The sequence below is a fragment of the Nannobrachium achirus genome, assembly GCF_963921795.1.
Source record: "Nannobrachium achirus genome assembly, chromosome: 15".
NCBI classification, from domain to species: domain Eukaryota; kingdom Metazoa; phylum Chordata; class Actinopteri; order Myctophiformes; family Myctophidae; genus Nannobrachium; species Nannobrachium achirus.
In genome coordinates this window covers 23,537,880-23,560,379 of record NC_137822.1, presented here as the reverse complement: position 1 = coordinate 23,560,379, position 22,500 = coordinate 23,537,880, and the positions used below count along the sequence as shown (strand labels likewise).

Here is a 22,500-nt window from a genome sequence, read left to right as displayed (position 1 = left end):
TTTGGCCACGGACCCCCATCTCAAAATATTTAGTTCCAGAAGCAAAATTTGAGTTACAAATGTTCGCTTAAAAATCACACATTTTCACAACCTTTCAAAAATAGCAGATTTCCAAGCTTGCACCCGGCACTCGGTGCCGCGCTGTGAGCTTGTATATCTGCTATTTTTCAATAGCCAATGTATAGAATAATTAAGCCCTCTCCCCCCACCTTGGGCCCTAGTAACTCAGTCCCACTTCCCCCCCCCCTTGTGAAGCCCCTGTTTATACTGTATGCTATGTGTATATACTGTAGATATCTATTGTTGATTTGTCTTTTTCTTACCTCCTTCTCCGCTTTCTCCTTTCTGGAAATAACAATCGCACAAAAACGAACGTCACCCACTTTCTTTCTTTTTTACTCCTGTTAACCTGTGATGTTTCAATTATGATTCACTGTTTTCTGTGTTTAGTTCACTGTCAAATCTAGTGTCAATATACCCTTAGATTGTACAAAATGGACCTGCGTAAGGGTCCATTTAGTTACATTTGTGCACCCCCCCTTGCAGTGGCGTCAGTTCAGAAAAAAGCTAAGGTATGGCAACACCAGTCATGTTGCCATACCTTAGCAACAGGCATGATACATTTATTTTAAGAAGTACATTTTATTCCCCCCCCCCCCCCGTTTCTACGGTTTCTTGGGCTGGATATGGCAGCCTGGAACGGTTGTTCAAGTGCAGCTAAACTTGGCATGTTAGTAAACGTGCCACAATTAACAATAATGCATTGCACCTCTGCAGCTGACCTATGGAACCTGGGAATCTTGTCAAGGTGGGGAGAATAAAAGTGTGGAGAATATAATTATAATACCTTGTTAAAGTGACCATTTTGTTACATTTTGCATTTGTAGTTATTTTACTGTAATTTAACAACATAATAACGAGCACAGAAAGACAAAGAGACATTCGTGGATTTATATTTAAAAGTAACTTTTATTTTCCCCCTGGACCCAGGGTATGGCAGCTGCATACCCCTGCCATACCCAATTGACGCCCCTGCCCCCTTGGCCCGAGGGAGAGGGGGAGTGCTCTAAACGGAATAAAGAACGGTTTTGCATGCATGACTTTTTATACCACTTGAAAGCAAAGCATGCGACTGTACACATTGTAGCCTGCTCCCTGCATCCTCTTTTATGTGTCTCTGTACTTTGTCTTGTTTTGATGCAGAAAGAAAGGAATCCTCAACCTAAATGTACTGTATGTGAAGAATGGAAAACAGTCTTTGTTTTGTAGTCGACGCACAAAGCTAGGCTGAGCTGTCTGTGACTCCATGCGTTGCAGGCATGGCAGATGGTGGTTCTCAAAGTGAGGTTCGGGACCCCCAGGGGTCCTTGAGGGGGTTCCATGTAATAGGAGTTTAATCTCACTGTTATTTCAACCAGTTTAGAAGTGACCCCAATGAGAGAATGCACAACAATGACCATTTGGTTTCATTTTGAACATTTACAAATGGGTGCATTATTTGAAATCAAGCTTTCTGTGGTGATCTTGACTTCAGCTGGACTTTATGTACGTAGAATTTACTTTTACCCATCCTTACTATAGCAGCAGTGGCTACCACTAATACAACCTTCTGTGAGCATGTTAGGAGTTAAGTGCCGTGTCCGGGTATAGCTCTCTTACCTTTGGACGACAAGGTCATGGGTTCGATCCTGGGCACCCAATTCCCAGAAGGCCTCTCCACTCAGCAATGGCCATCCGAAGGATATGTGTTAAATTGTACATTGGCAGGTGACATGTATTGAATAGGGCTGCTCTGTGCGTCCCAACAAAATAGGCCGATAACAGCTCAGCTGATGCTGCTACGCCAATCACAGCACAGCAACAGCAGCACACACAGTTAATGTATAGCGTCTATCATTGTTCAAATGATATCACTGTAACATTGATATGCAAAAGTCCAATGCAAAAGAATGAAAGAAAGCTAACGTCCAACTGCAATAAAACTGAAGAAATGTAACATTAGCATTAGTCATTATCATCTTTGCTCATCACATATTTAAGATGTGACTACTTTTGCACAACACTGTCATAAAATGAAATGTTAAATGGGGCTTCAATTAATTTATGAAAAACAAAAAGATGAAAAGTGAAGATCGTTTTCTGCTTGACAGCGACGCTATACATAATATACATATGCTGCATATGACTGTGACTCAATGTATGATGAAGTTAAGCAATGGCCATTTTTCATGGAAGCTATCCACAAGTTTCCAGTGCCCCATGAGCCCAGCTTGCATGGAAGTTGGACATGCACTTCCTGTTCCTCTTAGCTGGTAGCACCTCTTGTCCTGTGTTTCATTCTGACTGGTTGCTGTTGCTGCTGTGAGCCTGTGACACCTGAATCTCTGCATGGTGATTACTTGGACGGTGCTTGTTAAGTGATTTGAAGTGATTTGTGTGGAGGAAATGAAGCCCACATTATTAACACACACCCTTTTCACCAGTAAGTTCCATGGAAAACTTGTGGATAACTATCAAATAAACTAGTAGGGTAAACAGTAGGGGTGTAACGATACATTTTAATAGCGATTCGATACATATCACGATACATGGTTGACGATACGATACATGGACGATATTGGTTCATTCATGGCGATACGATACGATTCGATTCAATGATTTAAAATCGATATAGTTACTATTTAGCAAAGTCATTAAATCTGTGTGAAAGGTGTGGATAGTGCAGATTTTTAAGGGAAACGTGTATTATTATGGATGTAAATATGTAAACACAGTGATTATCTGCCAAATACATGGACATTATATATTGACAAACCTGCACCTTGACATGAACACAGAGATTACACACATTTATCGATAGACCAGTGTAGCTATATGGAAAGGAAAAGTAATTAAACCCCTCCTTTTACATTTTTCTTCTTAAAGGACCTACACCATGAATTTTCACTTTTTCTATTTTAAAACCTTTTTTTGGGGTCCCACTGGCCCACTGTCTTTCTCTGGTTTTGGGAAGACAGAGATGAAAAGCTTTCCACGGGTTCTCAGAACAGTGCTGTTCTGAGAGTTGACGCATGTGACGTCACACGCGTTTCCCGTTTTTTTTTTCAGAGTAAAAAATAAAAAATAAAAAAAAAATTTTTTTTTCAAAAACTTTTTTTTTTCAAAAAACTTCTTTTTTTCCAAAAAACTTATTTTTTTTTTCTGGAAAAACCCCACTAGATGCGCCCCTGAGCAAACAGAGGCCGTTTTGGTATTGCAGCTGGAGAGCCTCATTATAGTAGAGCTAGAACAAACAAAAAGAATGGTCAGAGTGTTTGTTGAGGGTTAAAACCTGTCTAAGACTCAATTTTGAGCATATATTTATACAAAAAATATAGTTTTAAAAGCATGGTGTAGGCCCTTTAAAAATGCTAAATACAATTCCAAGTAGGTAGTATCGATACAATCGATTCTTTGCACTGCCGATTCGATACGATACAAAATAAAACGATACGATTCGATTTTAGCTGTTTTCATTTCGATATACTTCGATTTTTTAAGTTAAAAACGATATTTCGATACAGTTACTATATCGTTACACACCTAGTAAACAGGTGTTACCAATGATACTAATTAAGGTTCTGTTCCATTTAATGTAAGAGCCTTTCCAGTGAAGCAGCAGCTTTGACATGAATGGAACAGAACCTCAATTAGTATCATTGGTAGCAGTCTTGTGTTTACTTAACTACTTCATGCCAAAATGGCTGCTGTGAAAAACATTTTAATTACTGTAAGACTGAAGAAACATTTTATTTATTTAGATTTTAAGATGTAGGCTAAGGTTGGCTTGTTAGCTGAACCATGCGTAACTTGCTATCCACAGCGGGAAGAGACACCGTTATTAAACCCTGTCTTTTCTTGGGTGTGCTTGCTAAACATGTCGGAGAGGAGGCGTTTGAATTGACCCACGTGAACCCATAGCGTCCCTATTCTGGGGCAACCATTCAGCGATAAAATAGCTCACAGCTTGTAGATCGGCTATTTAGTGGGAAAAGGATAATGCCTAGAGCCATGGAGGACTAAATATATATAGGCTTTAAGTGGTTAATGGAGAAATTAATTAATGACTTAAGTAATCAGGCAATGACCTGATAATGCAACAAGCGTGATATGCACGTATTCAATATTTCTGTTTTACTCTTGTTCTTTAAAAGTCCCAGGGAAATGGCATTTTTGGTCATTTTATTTGGAAGTTTCAGTCTGAAACGGAAGCCTGTATGTTTCTGAACCAATCAGAAGGTCCCATCCCCCATGTTTGTAGCCTGCATCTCACACAGCCCGAGGGAGATAGAGAGAGGGGCAGCGTGAAGCATGTTCATGTTACTAAGCTGCTTATTTCTCACCGCAATGTTTTCAAATACATATTGAATGGACTGTTTGAGTTTAACACAAGATTTTGTTTTTCTCCTCTCCTGTCCTGTCCTCTCCTCTAGGTAAAACTGAGAGATCTTCCTACTACAGCAGAGATTCCAACCCACATTGTCACCAGGTCAGTCTCAGTTCTGTTCATCAGCCATCATCAGCGGTTTAAATTGATCCTGTTGAGTGTGTTTGGTAGATCTTGTCGTTTTTATTACTTGAGCTGCTGTTCCATGGACTGTTTGTCACAATGGTGACAACATTATAAGCAATATGAGAGAGACTAGTAGAGAAGCTGAGAGTTTTTTTTTAATTGATTATTTTATTAGACAAAAAATGGAGTTCAGGAGACGATCACTTGGGTTAAGATATACTTTATTGACCAGAATGAAGGCAGAAAGCAAGCATCACACAGCATGGCATATTGAGCACCCTACTATAGAGACAGCATAGAATCTAAGCCTATATCTAAGCGCATAGTATTGGCAGCCTACCTTAGCTCTACTATAAGACAGCATAGAATCTATAGCCTAAGTTAGCATGGTTTGGCATGGGGTTCTGCCTCGGGCCATGGCTCGCTGAACCCACGATCCTCATGTTACCATGAGCATCGAGGTCATAATCTAATTACAGCGAGCCCTGGCCCGATACCCCCCGAGGGGGATCTAAGGCAGAACCTGAAGGTGGCGCTGGGGTGGTGGCGGGGCAGTGCTATGCAACAAGACTGAGTCCCACCATCTGACTTCCCTAAGAACTATGGGTAAGGGGGGGGGCAGGACGTAGTGACCCGCCCCCCTCCGCGCGCGCGCTCCCTTGGGACCGCCCCCTGAACTAGCTTTGATCCTTACGAATCGTCGCACTATTTCAGGAGACGATCACTTGGGTTAAGATATACTTTATTGACCAGAATGAAGGCAGAAAGCAAGCATCACACAGCATGGCATATTGAGCACCCTACTATAGAGACAGCATAGAATCTAAGCCTATATCTAAGCGCATAGTATTGGCAGCCTACCTTAGCTCTACTATAAGACAGCATAGAATCTATAGCCTAAGTTAGCATGGTTTGGCATGGGGTTCTGCCTCGGGCCATGGCTCGCTGAACCCACGATCCTCATGTTACCATGAGCATCGAGGTCATAATCTAATTACAGCGAGCCCTGGCCCGATACCCCCCAAAACTACAAACCCCCAAAGCACGCCAAAATCTCAGAATCCCATGCCAGTGCTAGCCAACTGCGAGGAAGGCAGCTCTGCTGTGACTCTAGCGATTAAGTTATCATTACTGCGGGGCAAACTATGAACTGCCTTTCCTGCTAACGCAAAAAAATAATAATTAAGCATATTAGCATCTGGCAGAGCGAATATTACTAAGGCAAAATACTAAGCAATGATATTGGCAGCTTGCCAAAAACGCTATAAGTACTGCTAAAGCAATTTAATAATTAAGAATGTTAGCAGCTGGCAGACCGAACCAACGGTGAGGAAGGTGGTACTGCTGACTATAACGATATACTGCAATCTGACTGAAGCCATACTAAAACACCCTAGAGAAAAGCGGGAGCAGCAACATGGACGTATATATCTATATAGACAGCAGAACCAGAAGCAGCGATGAACCTTTAATTCATATAACTACAGCGCCATACAGCTTCACATCCTACCTAACTAGCACCCCAGCAACCACCTAGCTTTTGCATGATAGGGGCGCGTGCCCCGAGTAACGCAGCAGAAGCAGCAAATAAAACATGCAACCTATCAGGGGCGCGTGCCCCGAGTAACGCAGCAGAAGCAGCAAAATGAACCCTATGGAACAACCCTGTTAATAGTGCCTGCAGCACTATTAGCATCAGCAGCAGAAGCGTTAACTGAAACGCGTCCAACTCCAGCTTGGAACCATTGCGCTTCGGTCAGTCCTGTGTTGTGTGTGCTTGATAGCTTGGCGTGCAGGATCTTGAGTTAGCTGAGGGCACCAGAAGTGCTGGTGGTGTGGCTGCTCCGATCCGGAGAGAATGCAGAGTGAAGAGGGGCGGGCCGCAAATCTGGCAGCTCTCTCCGGGGGTCGTGAGACGAGGACGTCGGGCAGACAGCCCGGTGTTCAGCATGGACATGAAAGGACAGAAGGGAGAGTTAGTTCTGCGACTGACACTGGTGTACCTTCCCTGCTTAAACTGCGAGCTGCAATCTTCAGAGGCCATGAGCTAGTCGCATCTTAAGCCTGGCCTTGGTGACCGCATGTGCTTGCCGCAGAAATTACCATCTTAGCTTTAGCTGACCATAACAAGGAAACCACGCCTAAGGTCGCTGACTTTTAGGATCACAGAGAACATTTTCGCAGCCCACGGAGCGCTCTGCTGCAGAGTCTGCTGCTGCACATATGAGAATCTCCACGAGATACCCGTCTTGACCTTTAAAGGCAAGCTATGCAAGCCTAGAGAGCGGCTAAAGCCCAACATTCAGTACAAGTAAGTCGCTGCTATGTAACTATGGTTGCCTATTATTAGCAAGCTTAGAGAGCGGCTGAACGCTCACAGAATCGAACAAGCAAATGCGTTGCTATTTACCTGCTAGAGTGTGGCTCCTCAGGGCATCTGGGAAAGCTGCAGCTGGCGAGAGGAATGGAGTTCCCACCGCTGGTGCTGGAACTGCAGCTTCCCATGTTCCCTTGCGACCTGGCGGTGGCGACGACGGTCGCAGCCTGACAGCGCCTCCGGAAGATGGGCCGGCACCACAGGCTTCCAGCACGACGCAGCGCTGGATCATGCTCATGGTAGCAGCAGTAATAGCATTAACTGATGCTGTAGCGGGCGAGCGGGCAGCCGGACTGGAGGGCCGACAGGCAGGTGGGAAGGCAGGCGGGCGGGAAGGCAGGCGGCGGCGGGCTGGCGGTAGGCCACTTCCGTCTGCTGAATATGGCGCGTGCAGGCGGGCAGGCATGCGGGCGGGAGGGCGGGCGGGCAGGCTGGCAGCTCATGGTAGCGGCAGAAGTAGCGGAAGCTGTAGTAGCAATGCCCTCTCCAGTGCTAACCGACTCCTGACTGGTCTCATGGAATTATGCAGTAGTGGACAAAACTATAAAGATAAACATATTAGCAGAAAACACTCAGCCGCTGCAGCGCGACGCTGCAATGATGGCATGCTGTAGCAGCCGCTATGCAGCGGCTCCGGCAAGAAGCTGAAAGGACAAACATGATGTTAGCAGCAACATGTAGCAGCCGTGGCCCGAAGCTATAAAGAAAAACGCGATTTAGTGGAACATGTAGCAGCTTTAGCATAAAGCTGCCATGCTAACCTGATGCCGTGGCGGGGGCATGCCGCAGCTCCGGCCTGGAGCTGTAATGATAAATCTGTTAGCAGAAAACCTCAGCAGCTGCAGCGCCATGCTGCTATGGCGACCTGCTGTAGTAGCAGCTATGCAGCAGCTCCAGCATGAGCTGAAAGGATAGAAATTATGTTAGCATTTAGACATGTAGCAGCCGCAGCAAGAAGCTAAAAAGTAAAACACGATTAGTGGAACATGTAGCCGCTTTAGCCTAAAGCTGCCATGATAACCTGATGACGTAGCAGTGGGCCTGCAGCCACTCCAGCGTGGAGCTGAAATAATAAACAGAATGTTAGCAACCAACAAGTATTCGCTTTGGCGTGAGCTGCAGCAACAGACATGTAGCACTTTAGCCTGAGCTGAAAAGAAAGCATGGCGTTAGCAGCCTTTATCCTGGAGCTGCAATGGTGAACATGATGCAACAGTCCTGTAGCCGCTTTAATGTGATTGTAAAGATAAACAACTCGTCATTTTTCACTAGCAGTAGCCTTAGCTGTAATTATTAGCTCGAGTGCCGCAGCTACGGAAACACCACAAGGGCATACAGTGCGATACGCAGTGACCCAGAACTATAACCTTAGATTGAAACAATACGGCAGCTCGATAGAGGATAGTATCCAATGACTTCAACGCTGCCACACTCGACGCCGCCCTGATGCCAACAGACACGCGGCAGTTTCTGGCCCGAGCTGCAAACATAAACAGATGTTAGCGTTTTCACCAGAGTAGCATCGGCAACCATCATCAGCTGCTATGCCAGCAGGCAGCCGCAGCTTGGGCAAAGCTAGCATTAACCGAGACCAGGCAAAAACCTCATGAACAGCAAACGAAGCCTGTATGCTAAGCTTGTACAGTGGGCACAAGCGAAGCATAGACATTGATAATACATGCGCATCCCTGCCCTATTGAACTGCGCGTGCACATAAAATAATATAATAACGAAAAAGAATCGTAACGGACCAGGTGACATGGAGGTTAAATGCTAGAGAGCCACATTACCCATGTGCTCAGAATGCGCAGACCGTGCGCCACCCTTCGCTTTGTGACGTTACCCTCTGCTAGCCTGTATGCTAGGTAGCTGCTGACCACGGACACACGCAACCCCCATGGAATAGGCAGCTTGAAGAGTCATTACGGAACGTTAGCAAACCTCTTTAGCTACATGAGTTCTGAGTTGCAAGCTAGCCGACCATCAACAGACAGCTCGTGGCTGGAATGAACGATGGCCCCTACCGTAGCAGAAGAGAATATTTAGCTGGAGCTACCGAGCATATAGAGAAGACTACGATTCCCTGCATGCACTAGCGAGTTCAACTGGTGACGTCAGGACAGACACATAACCCGAGGCGAGGCAGAAGCAATATAGCCCCATACTAACTAGATTAAGCATGCTGCGAGCGAAGCTTGAATCGAAAGCTTCCTCCTGGCCTGACGTGACTAGTAATTCATACGACTCTTGCTACTAGCACGACGCCGAGGCTTGGCATGATAGAGAACTACATTTCCCACACGCAGCGCTTAGTATTCGCTGCCGAACGTCATGCCGTAAATCACCGCTTGACGTGACTCGGCTAGCTCAGAGCTAGGTGAACGCTGCCGTTTACAGACACCTGCAACCTACAAACTGAATCCTCCTAGCGTGATTCATTACTTGCTACGGGGCCATGTTTTCACGCGGGCCGCCGCCTATGCCTTGACATGGCTAGCACATTGATTTACCAGCTAACAGCATCCTTACCGAAATAGCCGGCTAGCAATAGCCACCTAGCTCCTAGCTGACTGTACATTAACCCTGTTGTTCCGCGCTAGCCGATACGGCCCGCGCCGTTGCAAAGTACTGACATTGTTATCGACAACCCAACAACTGAGATTACTTTAACTCATGGTAGCCCAGTAAAGGCCCACCAGGGCACGAAATAAGTTAGCATTTAGCCCGTAGCCACAGCCAACTTCTATGATACTGAGTTTACCTTTAGCAACTTTAGCAAGCCTGAAGCACCTTTGAAATAGCTTTAGCAACAAACAACTGAAAGTACAGAAATCAGCTAGGCACCAGCAACGATAGCAAGAAATCTGAACCTTGAAACAGCAGTTTAGAATTCAGCGATTACCAGAATAACAATCTCAACTTCCCATACAACCTGGCCAAGAACACAGCTTCTTAGTTTGGCAGCTAAGAACATGAATTGAGCGATAGTAAAATAGCAGAAACAGCCAGAAATACTCAGCCAAGTTAGGCACCCTCTCCAAGCGGTGGGCAACAGCACAGCTACCTGCAAGCAACAAGTGTGGCACTTGTGTGTGTACTGCAGCGTGGTAGCAGCAGCAGTGCTATGCAACAAGACTGAGTCCCACCATCTGACTTCCCTAAGAACTATGGGTAAGGGGGGGGGCAGGACGTAGTGACCCGCCCCCCTCCGCGCGCGCGCTCCCTTGGGACCGCCCCCTGAACTAGCTTTGATCCTTACGAATCGTCGCACTATAACAGTACAAGTAGTCAATACAATAGAAATGTAGTACAGTACAAGTACAGTTAAACACCCTGCCTAAAAGGAACATCCCAAATAAGTCCTTATTTTACGTTGGAGGTCCTTGGTAGAGTGTAAAAGAGAGACAATAGGACAGTTTAGTGGGAGACAGTGTAGGAGAGACAGACCGTTCACTAGTAAAGACCACACCATCAAACGATATCAGTTGGGTTGTATTTATTGAATGGATACAGTGTGTATGAATGGAGACTGATTGAGGGATGGAGTACTGAGGATGGTGTGGTGTAGATGAGTCATGTGGTGTAGATGAGTTGTGCGGTGGAGATGGGCTGAATAGGTGTGGGTGCTTGTTGGTCTGGGTGCTAGCAGGTGGCGGTTAGTGGTTCCAGGGGGCGATGGACCCTGGGTGTTTGGCTTTGGGGTCCTTGGATCTGGAGTGGCGCCGAGGTCCATGGATCTGGAGTGGCGCCGAGGTCCATGGATCTGGAGTGGCGCCGAGTTTACGCTTTAAGGCCCCATCTGGAACCTGAAGTAAAGGATGAGGAAATGTTAGTGGAGCGCATGAGAAAAGTGTGGAGATTGGGGTGGTGGAGGGATGCGAGAAACGGATCAGGGGATGGCAGGTGGAGGTGGTCATGTATAAATACAACCCTTGATTGGTTTCGGGGAGGAGATAAGGGAGGAGTTGTTATCAATGGGATCACGAGCAGGTGAGCTTGGGAGAAGTAGAAGTCAGCCAGATTGGAGGCAATAACATAGTGGGGAGATAGTTCTCCGGTGTGGTCTTATTCCTCCTGAACTTATGTTGTACCAACAGCATTTCACTAGTAAAGACCACACCATCAAACGATATCAGTTGGGTTGTATTTATTGAATGGATACAGTGTGTATGAATGGAGACTGATTGAGGGATGGAGTACTGAGGATGGTGTGGTGTAGATGAGTCATGTGGTGTAGATGAGTTGTGCGGTGGAGATGGGCTGAATAGGTGTGGGTGCTTGTTGGTCTGGGTGCTAGCAGGTGGCGGTTAGTGGTTCCAGGGGGCGATGGACCCTGGGTGTTTGGCTTTGGGGTCCTTGGATCTGGAGTGGCGCCGAGGTCCATGGATCTGGAGTGGCGCCGAGGTCCATGGATCTGGAGTGGCGCCGAGTTTACGCTTTAAGGCCCCAAAAAGTGGTGCTTTGTTTGCCACGAACACATGGCATGGGCAGGGTTGGACCACTGGAACGGGTGGATACTGGAATGGGTGAATACTGGAATGGGTGAATACTGGAATGGGTGAATACTGGTATGGGTGAATACTGGAATGGGTGAATACTGGTATGGGTGAATACTGGAATGGGTGAATACTGGTATGGGTGAATACTGGTATGGGTGAATACTGGTATGCCTGAATACTTGTATGCCTGAATACTGGTATGCCTGAATACTGGTATGCCTGAACATTGGTATGGGTGAATGCTGGAATGGTGAGGAATGTATGAGGAAGGAGCGGCTGGACAGTGTGGGTGAATACTGGTATGGGTGAATACTGGTGCTATTTGGAGAACATGGAGGCATGGAAATACGTTTGGAGGTAGAATGGGAAAAAGAAGAGGCCAGGGAGGTGCCTCGGGACAGGAAGGTGGCAACAACACCTGCTAAGTAAAGCGGCGACAACGCTTTGGTTAGGTGACAGGAAGGTGGCAACAACACCTGCTAAGTAAAGCGGCGACGACGCTTTGGTTAGGTGACAGGAAGGTCGGCGAGCGCCTTGGCTTAGTCGAGGGGAAGGCGGAACGCCTTTGCTTAGACGAGGGGAAGGCGGAACGCCTTTGCTTGGGTGACAGGGAGAAGGCGGAAACGCCTTTGCTTAGGTGACAGGACGGCGGCGGAACGCCGTGACTGTAGTGAGTGAATGGTTGCTGTTGTGGATGGGGGGATTGGTAATCGTGGCAGTGAATACTGGAGTGAATACTGGAGTCTGAGTGGATGAGGACGGAGCGGCTGGACAGTACGGGAGCCCAAAAGAAGCCGCGACAAGATCTGGTGGATCTCGAATACTGAAATGAATACTGGCTTGGAATGAAATGAATACTGGCTTGGGATGAATACTGGCTTGGAATGAATACTGGCTTGGAATGAATACTGGCTTGGAATGAATACTGGCTTGAAATGAATGAATACTTGCTTGAAATGAATGAATACTGGCTTGAAATGACTGAATACTGGCTTGAAATGAATACTGGCTTGAAATGAATGAATACTGGCTTGGAATGAAATGAATACTGGCTTGGGATGAATACTGGCTTGAAATGAATGAATACTTGCTTGAAATGAATGGATACTGGCTTGAAATGAATGAATACTGGCTTGAAACGAATGAATACTGGCTTGAAATGAATACTGGCTTGGAATGAATGCTGGCTTGGAATGAATACTGGCTTGAAATGAATGAATGCTTGCTTGAAATGAATCTATGCTTGCTTGAAATGAATGAATACTGGCTTGAAATGAATGAATACTGGCTTGAAATGAATGAATACTGGCTTGAAATGAATGAATACTGGCTTGAAATGAATACTGGCTTGGAATGAATGCTGGCTTGGAATGAATACTGGCTTGAAATGAATGAATGCTTGCTTGAAATGAATGAATACTGGCTTGAAATGAATGAATACTGGCTTGGAATGAAATGAATACTGGCTTGGGATGAATACTGGCTTGAAATGAATGAATACTTGCTTGAAATGAATGAATACTGGCTTGAAATGAATGAATACTGGCTTGAAATGAATGAGTACTGGCTTGAAATGAATACTGGCTTGGAATGAATGCTGGCTTGGAATGAATACTGGCTTGAAATGAATGAATGCTTGCTTGAAATGAATGAATACTGGCTTGAAATGAATGAATACTGGCTTGGAATGAAATGAATACTGGCTTGGGATGAATACTGGCTTGAAATGAATGAATACTGGCTTGAAATGAATGAATACTGGCTTGAAATGAATGAATACTGGCTTGAAATGAATGAATGCTTGCTTGAAATGAATGAATACTGGCTTGAAATGAATGAATACTGGCTTGAAATGAATACTGGCTTGAAATGAATACTGGCTTGAAATGAATACTGGCTACTTTTTTTTTTTTTTTTTTTTTTTTTTTTTTTCCGGTTAATGTAGGGCTGCAATGGAAATGATCATTGTAAGGTACCTTTGCTCTAGCCTGTATTGTTGTTGGGACTGATAGTATTCAATGAATCAATGTAGAATGGTGGAGGTTGACGAATGAGTAGGTGAGTGTCATATACGGTAGCTCAGCGCAGCTGAGTTGGTATCAATGCGCCTGTGACAATAGTCCAGGCATTACGGTAGCTGACAGGCGCCAGAGAGACGGCCGGTAGTGCATGTATTGTGATAGAGACACAGATGTGCTGTGGGTATAGGAGTCGGGTGTGTGGAAAGATACTTAGCTTTGAGTGTTGGACAGAAAATCGTAAGCAGGGCTGAGCAACTCTGGATCTGGGAGTGACGTCATCGCTGAGAGTTGTGGCGGAGTCCCGTGGAGCGAGCCGGCTTTGAATGGCGGCGTGGGAGAAAAAGGGCTATTTGCTAGCCGCGGAGGTGACTCGAAACACCGTGGCGGTCGGGACTGGACTGACTGGTTGTGTGAGGATAGGACGGTGGTGGCGTTGTAATGCGCCGAACCGGGACTGCCGCGAGACGGCGTGTGGAACCGGGCCGCTGGCGAAACATGTTAAAGTTAGTGGCCACAGACTGTGTGGTTGGTTTTTGATCTCGCTTGCTGCCTGGTGCTGGATACAAGTGATGGCATCGCTGGAGTACGACCTGGCATCTTGTCGGTTGTAGGAGGAGGAATTGTAGGCCTACATTTTGTAATTAATATTATTTAATCGGTTCGGTTGAGTTGACCCAGGGACACGTTGGTGAGCCTGAGCTTGTGTGTGTCCATGCGAGAAACGGATCAGGGGATGGCAGGTGGAGGTGGTCATGTATAAATACAACCCTTGATTGGTTTCGGGGAGGAGATAAGGGAGGAGTTGTTATCAATGGGATCACGAGCAGGTGAGCTTGGGAGAAGTAGAAGTCAGCCAGATTGGAGGCAATAACATAGTGGGGAGATAGTTCTCCGGTGTGGTCTTATTCCTCCTGAACTTATGTTGTACCAACAGCATTAGGAGATGGTGGGAGATACATAGACTGTAAAATATATCTGAGCTTACGTTCCATTTCCACAAACAAATATATATATATATATATATATATATATATATATATATATATATATATTAATTTTTTTCACAGACCACAGTCCTGTCTTTTGAATTTTTGTACTGTAAACTTAGCAACCAGCTAGCCAGTGCCAGGTGTTTGACCCTCCGAATGTTCAAGTCATCTATTCTGGGTCATATCTACAGTATAGGGATGAATGAGGTAACATTGGTACGCCTCCCATTTATTCCTCAGCTGGTTCAGGGTTTCATGTTGCAAAAAAGAAATCCCACATTCCCAGTACCCACCATTTGTGTTTGGAATGCAGAATCCCTCCCATTCGCTGCTCGAGTAATCAGCTGCTGCCTCAGAGTAAATAAGACAATTAGGCCTAATTCAACACACCTTCTTGTGAGCGCAAATGTCGCCTTTCAAAAATGTACCTTTCATGTGCATGAATCTGTCCATCTGTATGTTGGGATAAATACACCCGCAGAGTGACACATACAACCGAGAGAGAAACCAAAGCAAACCAAAGCACATGCATGCACGTGCACGCATACTTCTGGTTGTGTGTGGGCTCCCCGCTGTCATCTGGATGTGGTCTGCTATAAAAGGAACTAAAGGGACGTTCTGTCTACTTAAGCAGAAAAGCCCACATCATCTGGGTGAAGGGTGGGACAGGATGAGAGGATGGTCTGATGAGAGATACTTGGTCGTAGGGCCGCGTCACCTGCCAAAAATAGCAGACTGGGCATGACTCTGATCTCTCCCTCTCTCTCTCTTTCTCTCTCTCTCTCTCTCTCTCTCTCCCCCCTCCCTCCTCTTTCCTGATTATTTCCTGATTATTTCCTGATTTATTTATTTATTTATTTAGTTTGATCCCTGTTTTGGTAGTTTTTCACTGGTTGGGGTCTGACTCGGTTTGGCAACATTGACACCCATCTCATTAATGTGTCAATCTGTTTTTGTTTTCCTCTGATTTAGACCTGGACAGCCCACACAATGTTTCTATTCGTTTGGGCCCTTGATCCATATGCGAACTGCGTGGCCCTTTTGTGTGTGTGTGTTGACTTGTAGACAAGGTAAACAAGGTCATACGTGTGCGCCATAGCTTTTTGCTAGTGACATCAGTGTGTACGCCGTTATTTCCTTTATTTAAACTTTACGTGATAGTTTGTGCAATGATGGACGTGGACAAAAACAGTGCTGGTTCCAACCAGCGTTGTGAGCTTGCAGATCGGCTATTTTCAGAGTGAAAAACAAGTGTGTAGAATCAGCCATTACGACACCAATGTTTTTGTCGACAAAATCAACTGTACGTTTAGTCGACTAAAATATTATGATATTTAGTCGACTAAAACTAGACTAAAACTGAAACATTTCAGATGACTAAAATATGACTAAAACTAAATTGCATTTTATTCAAAAGACTGCGACTACCGGTAAAACTAAATCAAAAATGTGCTGCCAAAGTTAACACTGGTTCCAACCTGGCTAACAAGACTTTGTGCATGTTTTATACCTAAACATACAGTTGCTATTCCGCCATATTGAGGAACAGAGGCGTCGGGATGCACTATGGAGGTCACTGCTACATAATTCATCAGTCCAACGGCACAGACGCCGTCACTTTGGTTCTGCTAGAGGACTGTAACAAGGCTATGTAAAGAAGGAGAGGTCAGAGATACATTGCATTCTAGGCATTGGGGAATGATGGATTGCATTGAAGTCAACGAGAGCCAGGTGGACAAGCTTATGAATAAACACCAACTTTGAATTATCGCAACCTGTCAAATTATCCATTCTGGTAAATAAAATAAGAATATACAGATCCCATGTTTTCTGAACTCTTGTCTTTTTAATGTGTGCACTGCACACTATATCATTATATTGAGGTATCTAAAAAGAGAATGTTTCTGACCGGGCATTATCGCCAGACTGTAAGGTGTTGACAGACTGTCAATTGACAGTCTCTTGGTTGGTTCGTTTTTTCTTTTGCGTGTTTTCATGTACAGTAGATACCGATTTTCTTGCTTCTGTAAACAGGATTTATTATTATAAGTTTTTTAACAAAGGAGGAAAACCCCTGTTTTTAAAAATACACAATTGTGAACTAATCCATTTTCACCTTCTTTCTTTCACTTTCTATCACTATACACTGTGATGGTGGTGAAACACCCGGGATTCGAACTTGGGTTTCCCGCGTAAAAGTCTAACATCTTAACCATCAGACCAAAGGATATACTTATGGACTGGGGGAGATACTAGACTTTTGAGGCCATCAGACTGAGGCAGTGAGTCACTCCACTACAGTGGCACACGTGGATGCACGCACACACGTGGATGCACGCACACACGTGGATGCACGCAAGCGTGCACGCACACGCACGGAAGGTGGCATTCATGGTCACACGCACGGGCACACCACTCAGAAAAATGCTGAGGGAAACGTTTTGATGCTTTGGCAGGTTGCAGAGGAGCTTAGATTATGCTTCGCTTACCTGTTAAAGAGGTCGAGGCACGCGCGTGCGCGAATGCACGCACGCAAGTCTACTGTGTAAGAACACACACACATATCTGCACACATGTACAAACCACACAACCAATACGATAACAGATTGACACACTGACTGACAAGACATTCTGACTGACAGACAGACACACAGCACAGAGAAAAGCTCAGTGTTTGGCAACGATCAGGGGATCGATCTTACTGGAAATAAATATTCTGTGACTACTTTGTGACTACTTGAAAAGGTAAGGAAAAACTAAAAATGACAGAATGGGATTTTTTATAATATTTTCTCTGGTAGTGGATGAATTAATGATAATGTAAGAAACATACTGTAAAAAAAAAAGGAATTAAACCTTTCTATGAATCACTGTGATGATGATAGTATACAACGTTAGTGCCATTGATCCAAGCCACGACCCCAAACAATTGACTGGTCATTGGAATAAACATGAACATTTGGAAAGGAGCCAGCTTAGGTGGTTTGGGTGTCTAGTACGGATGCCTCCCGAGCGTCTCCGTAGGTAGGTCCTCACTGCTTGTCCCACTGGGAGGAGACCCCGGGGCAGACCGAGGGCCAGATGGGGGGTGGGGGATTTACATCTCCACACTGGCCTGGGAACGCCTCGGGATACCCCAGGAGGAAGTTTCTAATGTTGCTCAGGAGAGGGAAGTTTGGAGCTCTCTGCTGGAGCTGCTGCCCCCCTGCGACCCGACTCCGGATAAGCGGTTGAAGATGGATCGATGGATGCTCTAAATATGCATGCAGACCACCTTTCTGAGATTTTCAAGTGTGCCCGGATACGGAAGATGTCGAGAACCATGGGTTTAGGCAGACGACAAGGTGCAATGATGGATGCAATGAGACAGGACACGCATCGGTGGCTGGAGGGACTGAGGAGGACGATGATCCCTGATACCTGGTGGGAACTAGCCGAAAGAAGACGCTTATCATTACAAAAGTAAGCAATTTACCCCGAGTGAGAGGACATTATGCTCTGATAATGTCCTGTGTTAGGGGGTGATCGGACGAGGCGAAGCCGAGTCCGATAACCCCCTAACACAGGACATTATCAGAGCATAATGTCCGACCCCGAGTGGTAAATAGCTTTTCTACCACTTTTTCCCATATACATGAAAGAAAACACATAGTTGTAACTTGCAAGGATCTTAAGTTACAATCATTATTGCCTATAAAACTTCCGCCATAACAACAAATAGTGCCACAAACAACATCTTCTACTCACCACCAGATGGCGCCAACTCCATGCTGAGACAGATGTCGCCTTACGCGACCGAGTATTTCCCGGTGAATCTGTGCGCAAAGGTGGGGGCCGATGGGCAAGGAGGGTTGCGAGCTTATGAGAAACAACTAAAATAAGACCTTAAAACCTGGCGAAAACAGTTGCGTGCATTAGCGCAAATGGAAAACATTCAATTAACTTCTGAAAAGCCTACACGGCCTTTAAACAGCGTGCATACGGTGCATTAGATGAGGATAAATGAAATCATTAAATGGAAATCATTAAATTAACTTCTGAAAAGGCTTCTTCTAAGCCTACACTATATAGCCTACTAAAAACGAGTGAATCTTGCCACACGTGAATAATTGTGGTTAATTGTGGTTCAGTGGTTGTAAACAATAACACAGACAATATAAAATCCTTAGTCTAGTTGTGGGAAGAAAAGGATATCATCATCATCATGGCCCCAAATAACTTTTAAATATCTTGCAATTGGAGACGAGTCTCTTACTAAATCGGCAAGAGTGCCTCTCATTTTCAATACATAAAGGCTAAGCTATAGAACCTCTCCATCATCAGCAATAGTCAGTGGTGGTGCGTGTCCCCCAGACCCCCACACTCCCAAGCCCCCACCTTTGCGCACAGATTCACCGGGAAATACTCGGTCGCCTAGCTTACAGCTAAGCTAACGTCAGTTAAAAGCACCGTTCCGGCCGTAAATAGAGGCTGTTCGCTTCCAGAAAGGCATAGGTTCAGAGAAAAGGGGCTTTAAAGTTGGCGGATTGCATTGGATCCAAATAAATCGGCGACGATAGTACGCACGTTGGTAAACATAGGACCGCTGCCTGCGACCGTCATTTGTTGGTGGGGGGAAAGGTGTTCCGACCATAGCGTTCCGACTCCCTCCTGAAGTCCCCGGATGCGTTCATCGCGTATTGATCTCGGAAATGTGCCTCATTTGCATGTACATCCGGGCATTTCACACATTCCGGCTATTGTGGCCTCATTTACTACTGTTTTAAGCCAATCACAATCCAGTATTTGAACACGTGACTAGAAAAAGTGGTAGAATCTTGTATCTCCAAGTTTCACATTTTATATGTTATTTTTGTAAAGTAAAGCCCAGCTTCATCATACCATGCATCACACAAAACTAGTTAAAATAGCAGATCTACAAGCACACAACGCCTCACGATGCGAGGAGTTGTGTGCTTGTTGATCGTCTATTTTCACTACTGCGTTTCCACCCGACAACGACGATTATTATTTTAATTATTATATGGGCGGAAGATAATGATTTATTTTTATTGAAAAGCAAAACAACTCTGCCTGTTTCCTCAATATTTTGTTGTGTGTTGACCGCAGCTTAGTTACTGTGTACAGTATGTGCATCTGGACAGTGACACCTAGTGGCGGACGGGAGCATTATAAATACACTGGCTGGAAGTGTGGGGCAAGTGTTGAGGAAAGGGTCACATTTAAATGAATGAATGATTGAATGGTGCTCAGCTGTGTAGTTTATCATACAATTTTAATTAATGTTTTCAACATCTGAAGAGCTCTCTATATGTCGACCTCTGTTTGATCTGAGGCACTTTACTCTTCAATACTGAAGAATCCTCTCCATTAGTTACTAAACACTCACACTGTCTCTCTACCCTCTCTCTCTCTCTCTCTCTCTCTCTCTCTCTCTCTCTCTCTCTCTCTCTCTTTCAATCCTTCCCCTCTGTCTTTCTTTATCTCCTTTTTCCCAGTATCTCTCTATATCTCTCACTCTCTCTTTCTCTCGCTCGCATACATGTGCACGCACGCACGCACGCACGCACGCTCGCACGCACATACATGCATGCACGCACGCATGCACGCACGCACGAACACACCCATGCACACACACAAACTGTCCCTCTCTCCCTTCCTTTTTTGCCTCTCTCAAAATGTTCTGGCTTAGAAACATCCATGGAATGTGTCATTGTAAGACCAGACACAGCTGTGTGTGTGTGTGTGTGTGTGTGTGTGTGTGTGTGTGTGTGTGTGTGTGTGTGTGTGTGTGTGTGTGTGTGTGTGTGTGTGTGTGTGTGTGTGTGTGTGTGTGTGTGTGTCACCCCTCATCCGTTCTGGAAGGCCTGCAGATCCTGTGCGTGGGCTTTAGTATGGAATCTGGTTACAAAGGGTGTGTGTGTGTGTGTGTGTGCGCATGTGTGTGTGCGCGCACACGTGCGTGCATGTTAGGAAAAGTGTTGCCAGGATGAAACCTCCCAACATCCTGTCATTCCTCGAGTGAATCTCCCTTCTCATTGGCTCTTTCATGACCAATGGGAAGAGAGCAGGAAGTGAAGGCCCTCGCAAACATCTGTTCACATCACAGGCAGAGAACAATGATAGGTCTGTCCACACACAAGCTCATTATTATGAACCACACATACAGTAACCTCATTACTATTAATACATAACCACTATTGAACCCCTGCATGTCTTTTCTAGGGGGGGACACACATTTGCCAAAAATAATTGTAGATCTACAAGCTCAAAGCTGATGGAGAGATTTGGTTGAGATGGAAAGTCCAGTTCACTGAGACTAGAGGGTTTACTGTAATGTTAATGTAACGTTAATGACATGCCTGTCCACAATAATGTGTCCCTCCAAACACCATGCAATAACATGGACCAAGAGGCTAATGCTCTTTCCATTGAATCTGTTTTATTCAGTTAGAAAGATAACAAAACAAAAAATCTAATTAGCGTCTGTAAATTTGTCTGTTCTTGTTTGTCAATAGACAGACAGACAGACAGACAGACAGACAGACAGACAGACAGACAGACAATGCTTCTCTTTTTTTAATGGATTTTTTTTGTATTAATGATTTTCACATTGAGAAAATATTTGTACAAATAGGGATCTCTTTTTTTTTTTTTTTCCCATCCCAAACACACTCATGGCAGTTTAAGAAAGAACATAATCTCTACTAGTGGACAGTATTTCTTCACTATACTCTGACAACGGGTTGGGGAGCAACGGGTATTGCATAACAGGATGGCATTGGTCTCAACGTGCATCGGTCTGAACGGGCATCATCGTTCTGAATGGGCATCGTCCTGGGCACTGTCGTTACCAACAGGCATTGCTCCCAGCATTGGCCTAATTCATTAAAATGCGATGCTATGCGCGAGTGTGGGACTCCTGGATCTCTGCCCTCCACACTCTCATATTTAACATCAGGGTCTTGAGCTCTACTGTGTTGTCAGCTAAGCTGACGCGCCACAGTGCATCTACATACTGTAGGTGGTGCGCTTCTTGCCTTTTCTGGCTTTGCCCTGGATTGGCTCCCATAGTGTCAGCTTGTTTGCCTCGACTAGTTCTGAGTGCCTCATCCTTCTCTCTCTGACTGTGTCTGTGACCCGTGTTAGTTCCCTATTATAGAGGTCAACATTTCTGATGCAGTCCGTCCATGTGACACCTAGTGCCATTCGTAGCATTCTTGTGTAGACTCCATCTAGGGCTCTTTCCTGTTGTGCTGTGAGGATCCATGTCTCAGCCCCTTACAGCAGTACTGACTCAACTGTAGCTATATGAGCTCTTGAGGTCATTAAAATAATTCCTCGATTGCAGCTTGCATAGTATTTTAATTTGTTTACAAAATAAAACAATACATACAAATTTACCGTTCATTTCCCTCTATACCATCAGTAAACAAAAAAGAATTGCCCTCTGTAGATTTGGTTTGGTTAAGTTGTGATAGCATTTCACTTCCTCTGAAGTAGTAAGGGACCGACCAATCAGAGTCCAGTATGCAAATGTGGAGCGGGTTTATCACCAGAACCATTTAATGCTGTCATCTCTGTGTGGAACTTGCATATAATAAAACATACAGTATATGTTTTGTTATGTAAATGCAGGGCAAAGTTACATACTTTAAGACAGAACGACAGGGTCAGTGGCAGTAGTATTTAAAGAATGGAAACTAGCAGCTGATTGGCTATTTGCAAATTGAGAGTTTGATGATTGGTTAAGACGGCCACGCTTAGAATTTGTGAATGAAAGCTTGGCATGGGGAGGAGAGACAGTGATGTAATGGAAACCCCCAGTAAATAAAACGATGGAGGAGGGAGAGCACGAGAGAAAAGTAGTTTTTTCAATGGAAAATATATTGTAGGAACATATCAAAGAGTTTATCCTAAAAAAGGTATTAATAGCAGATGCTACTATATCCATATCCAGTACCAGTAGGCCTATGTTTAGCAGCTTCCCATAATACAGTACCACAATGCATCACTTCACACCTCCAGTCCCCAAAAGTTTACCTTCCACAGTATGTGCCTG

General features: G+C 44.9%; 1 protein-coding gene across 2 annotated transcripts in view; it reads left to right on the top strand.

Annotated features, from left to right (window-relative positions):
• Positions 1-22,500, top strand: part of tcf4 (transcription factor 4) — a gene marked incomplete at its 5' end in the record, with an annotated part of 240,833 nt that overhangs the window by 93,290 nt on the left and 125,043 nt on the right. For both annotated transcript variants that reach the window (XM_080742729.1, XM_080742728.1), the window contains one exon: positions 4,473-4,528. In XM_080742729.1, coding sequence (XP_080598855.1) covers positions 4,473-4,528 — 56 coding nt within the window. The remainder of the gene's footprint in view (positions 1-4,472; positions 4,529-22,500) is intronic.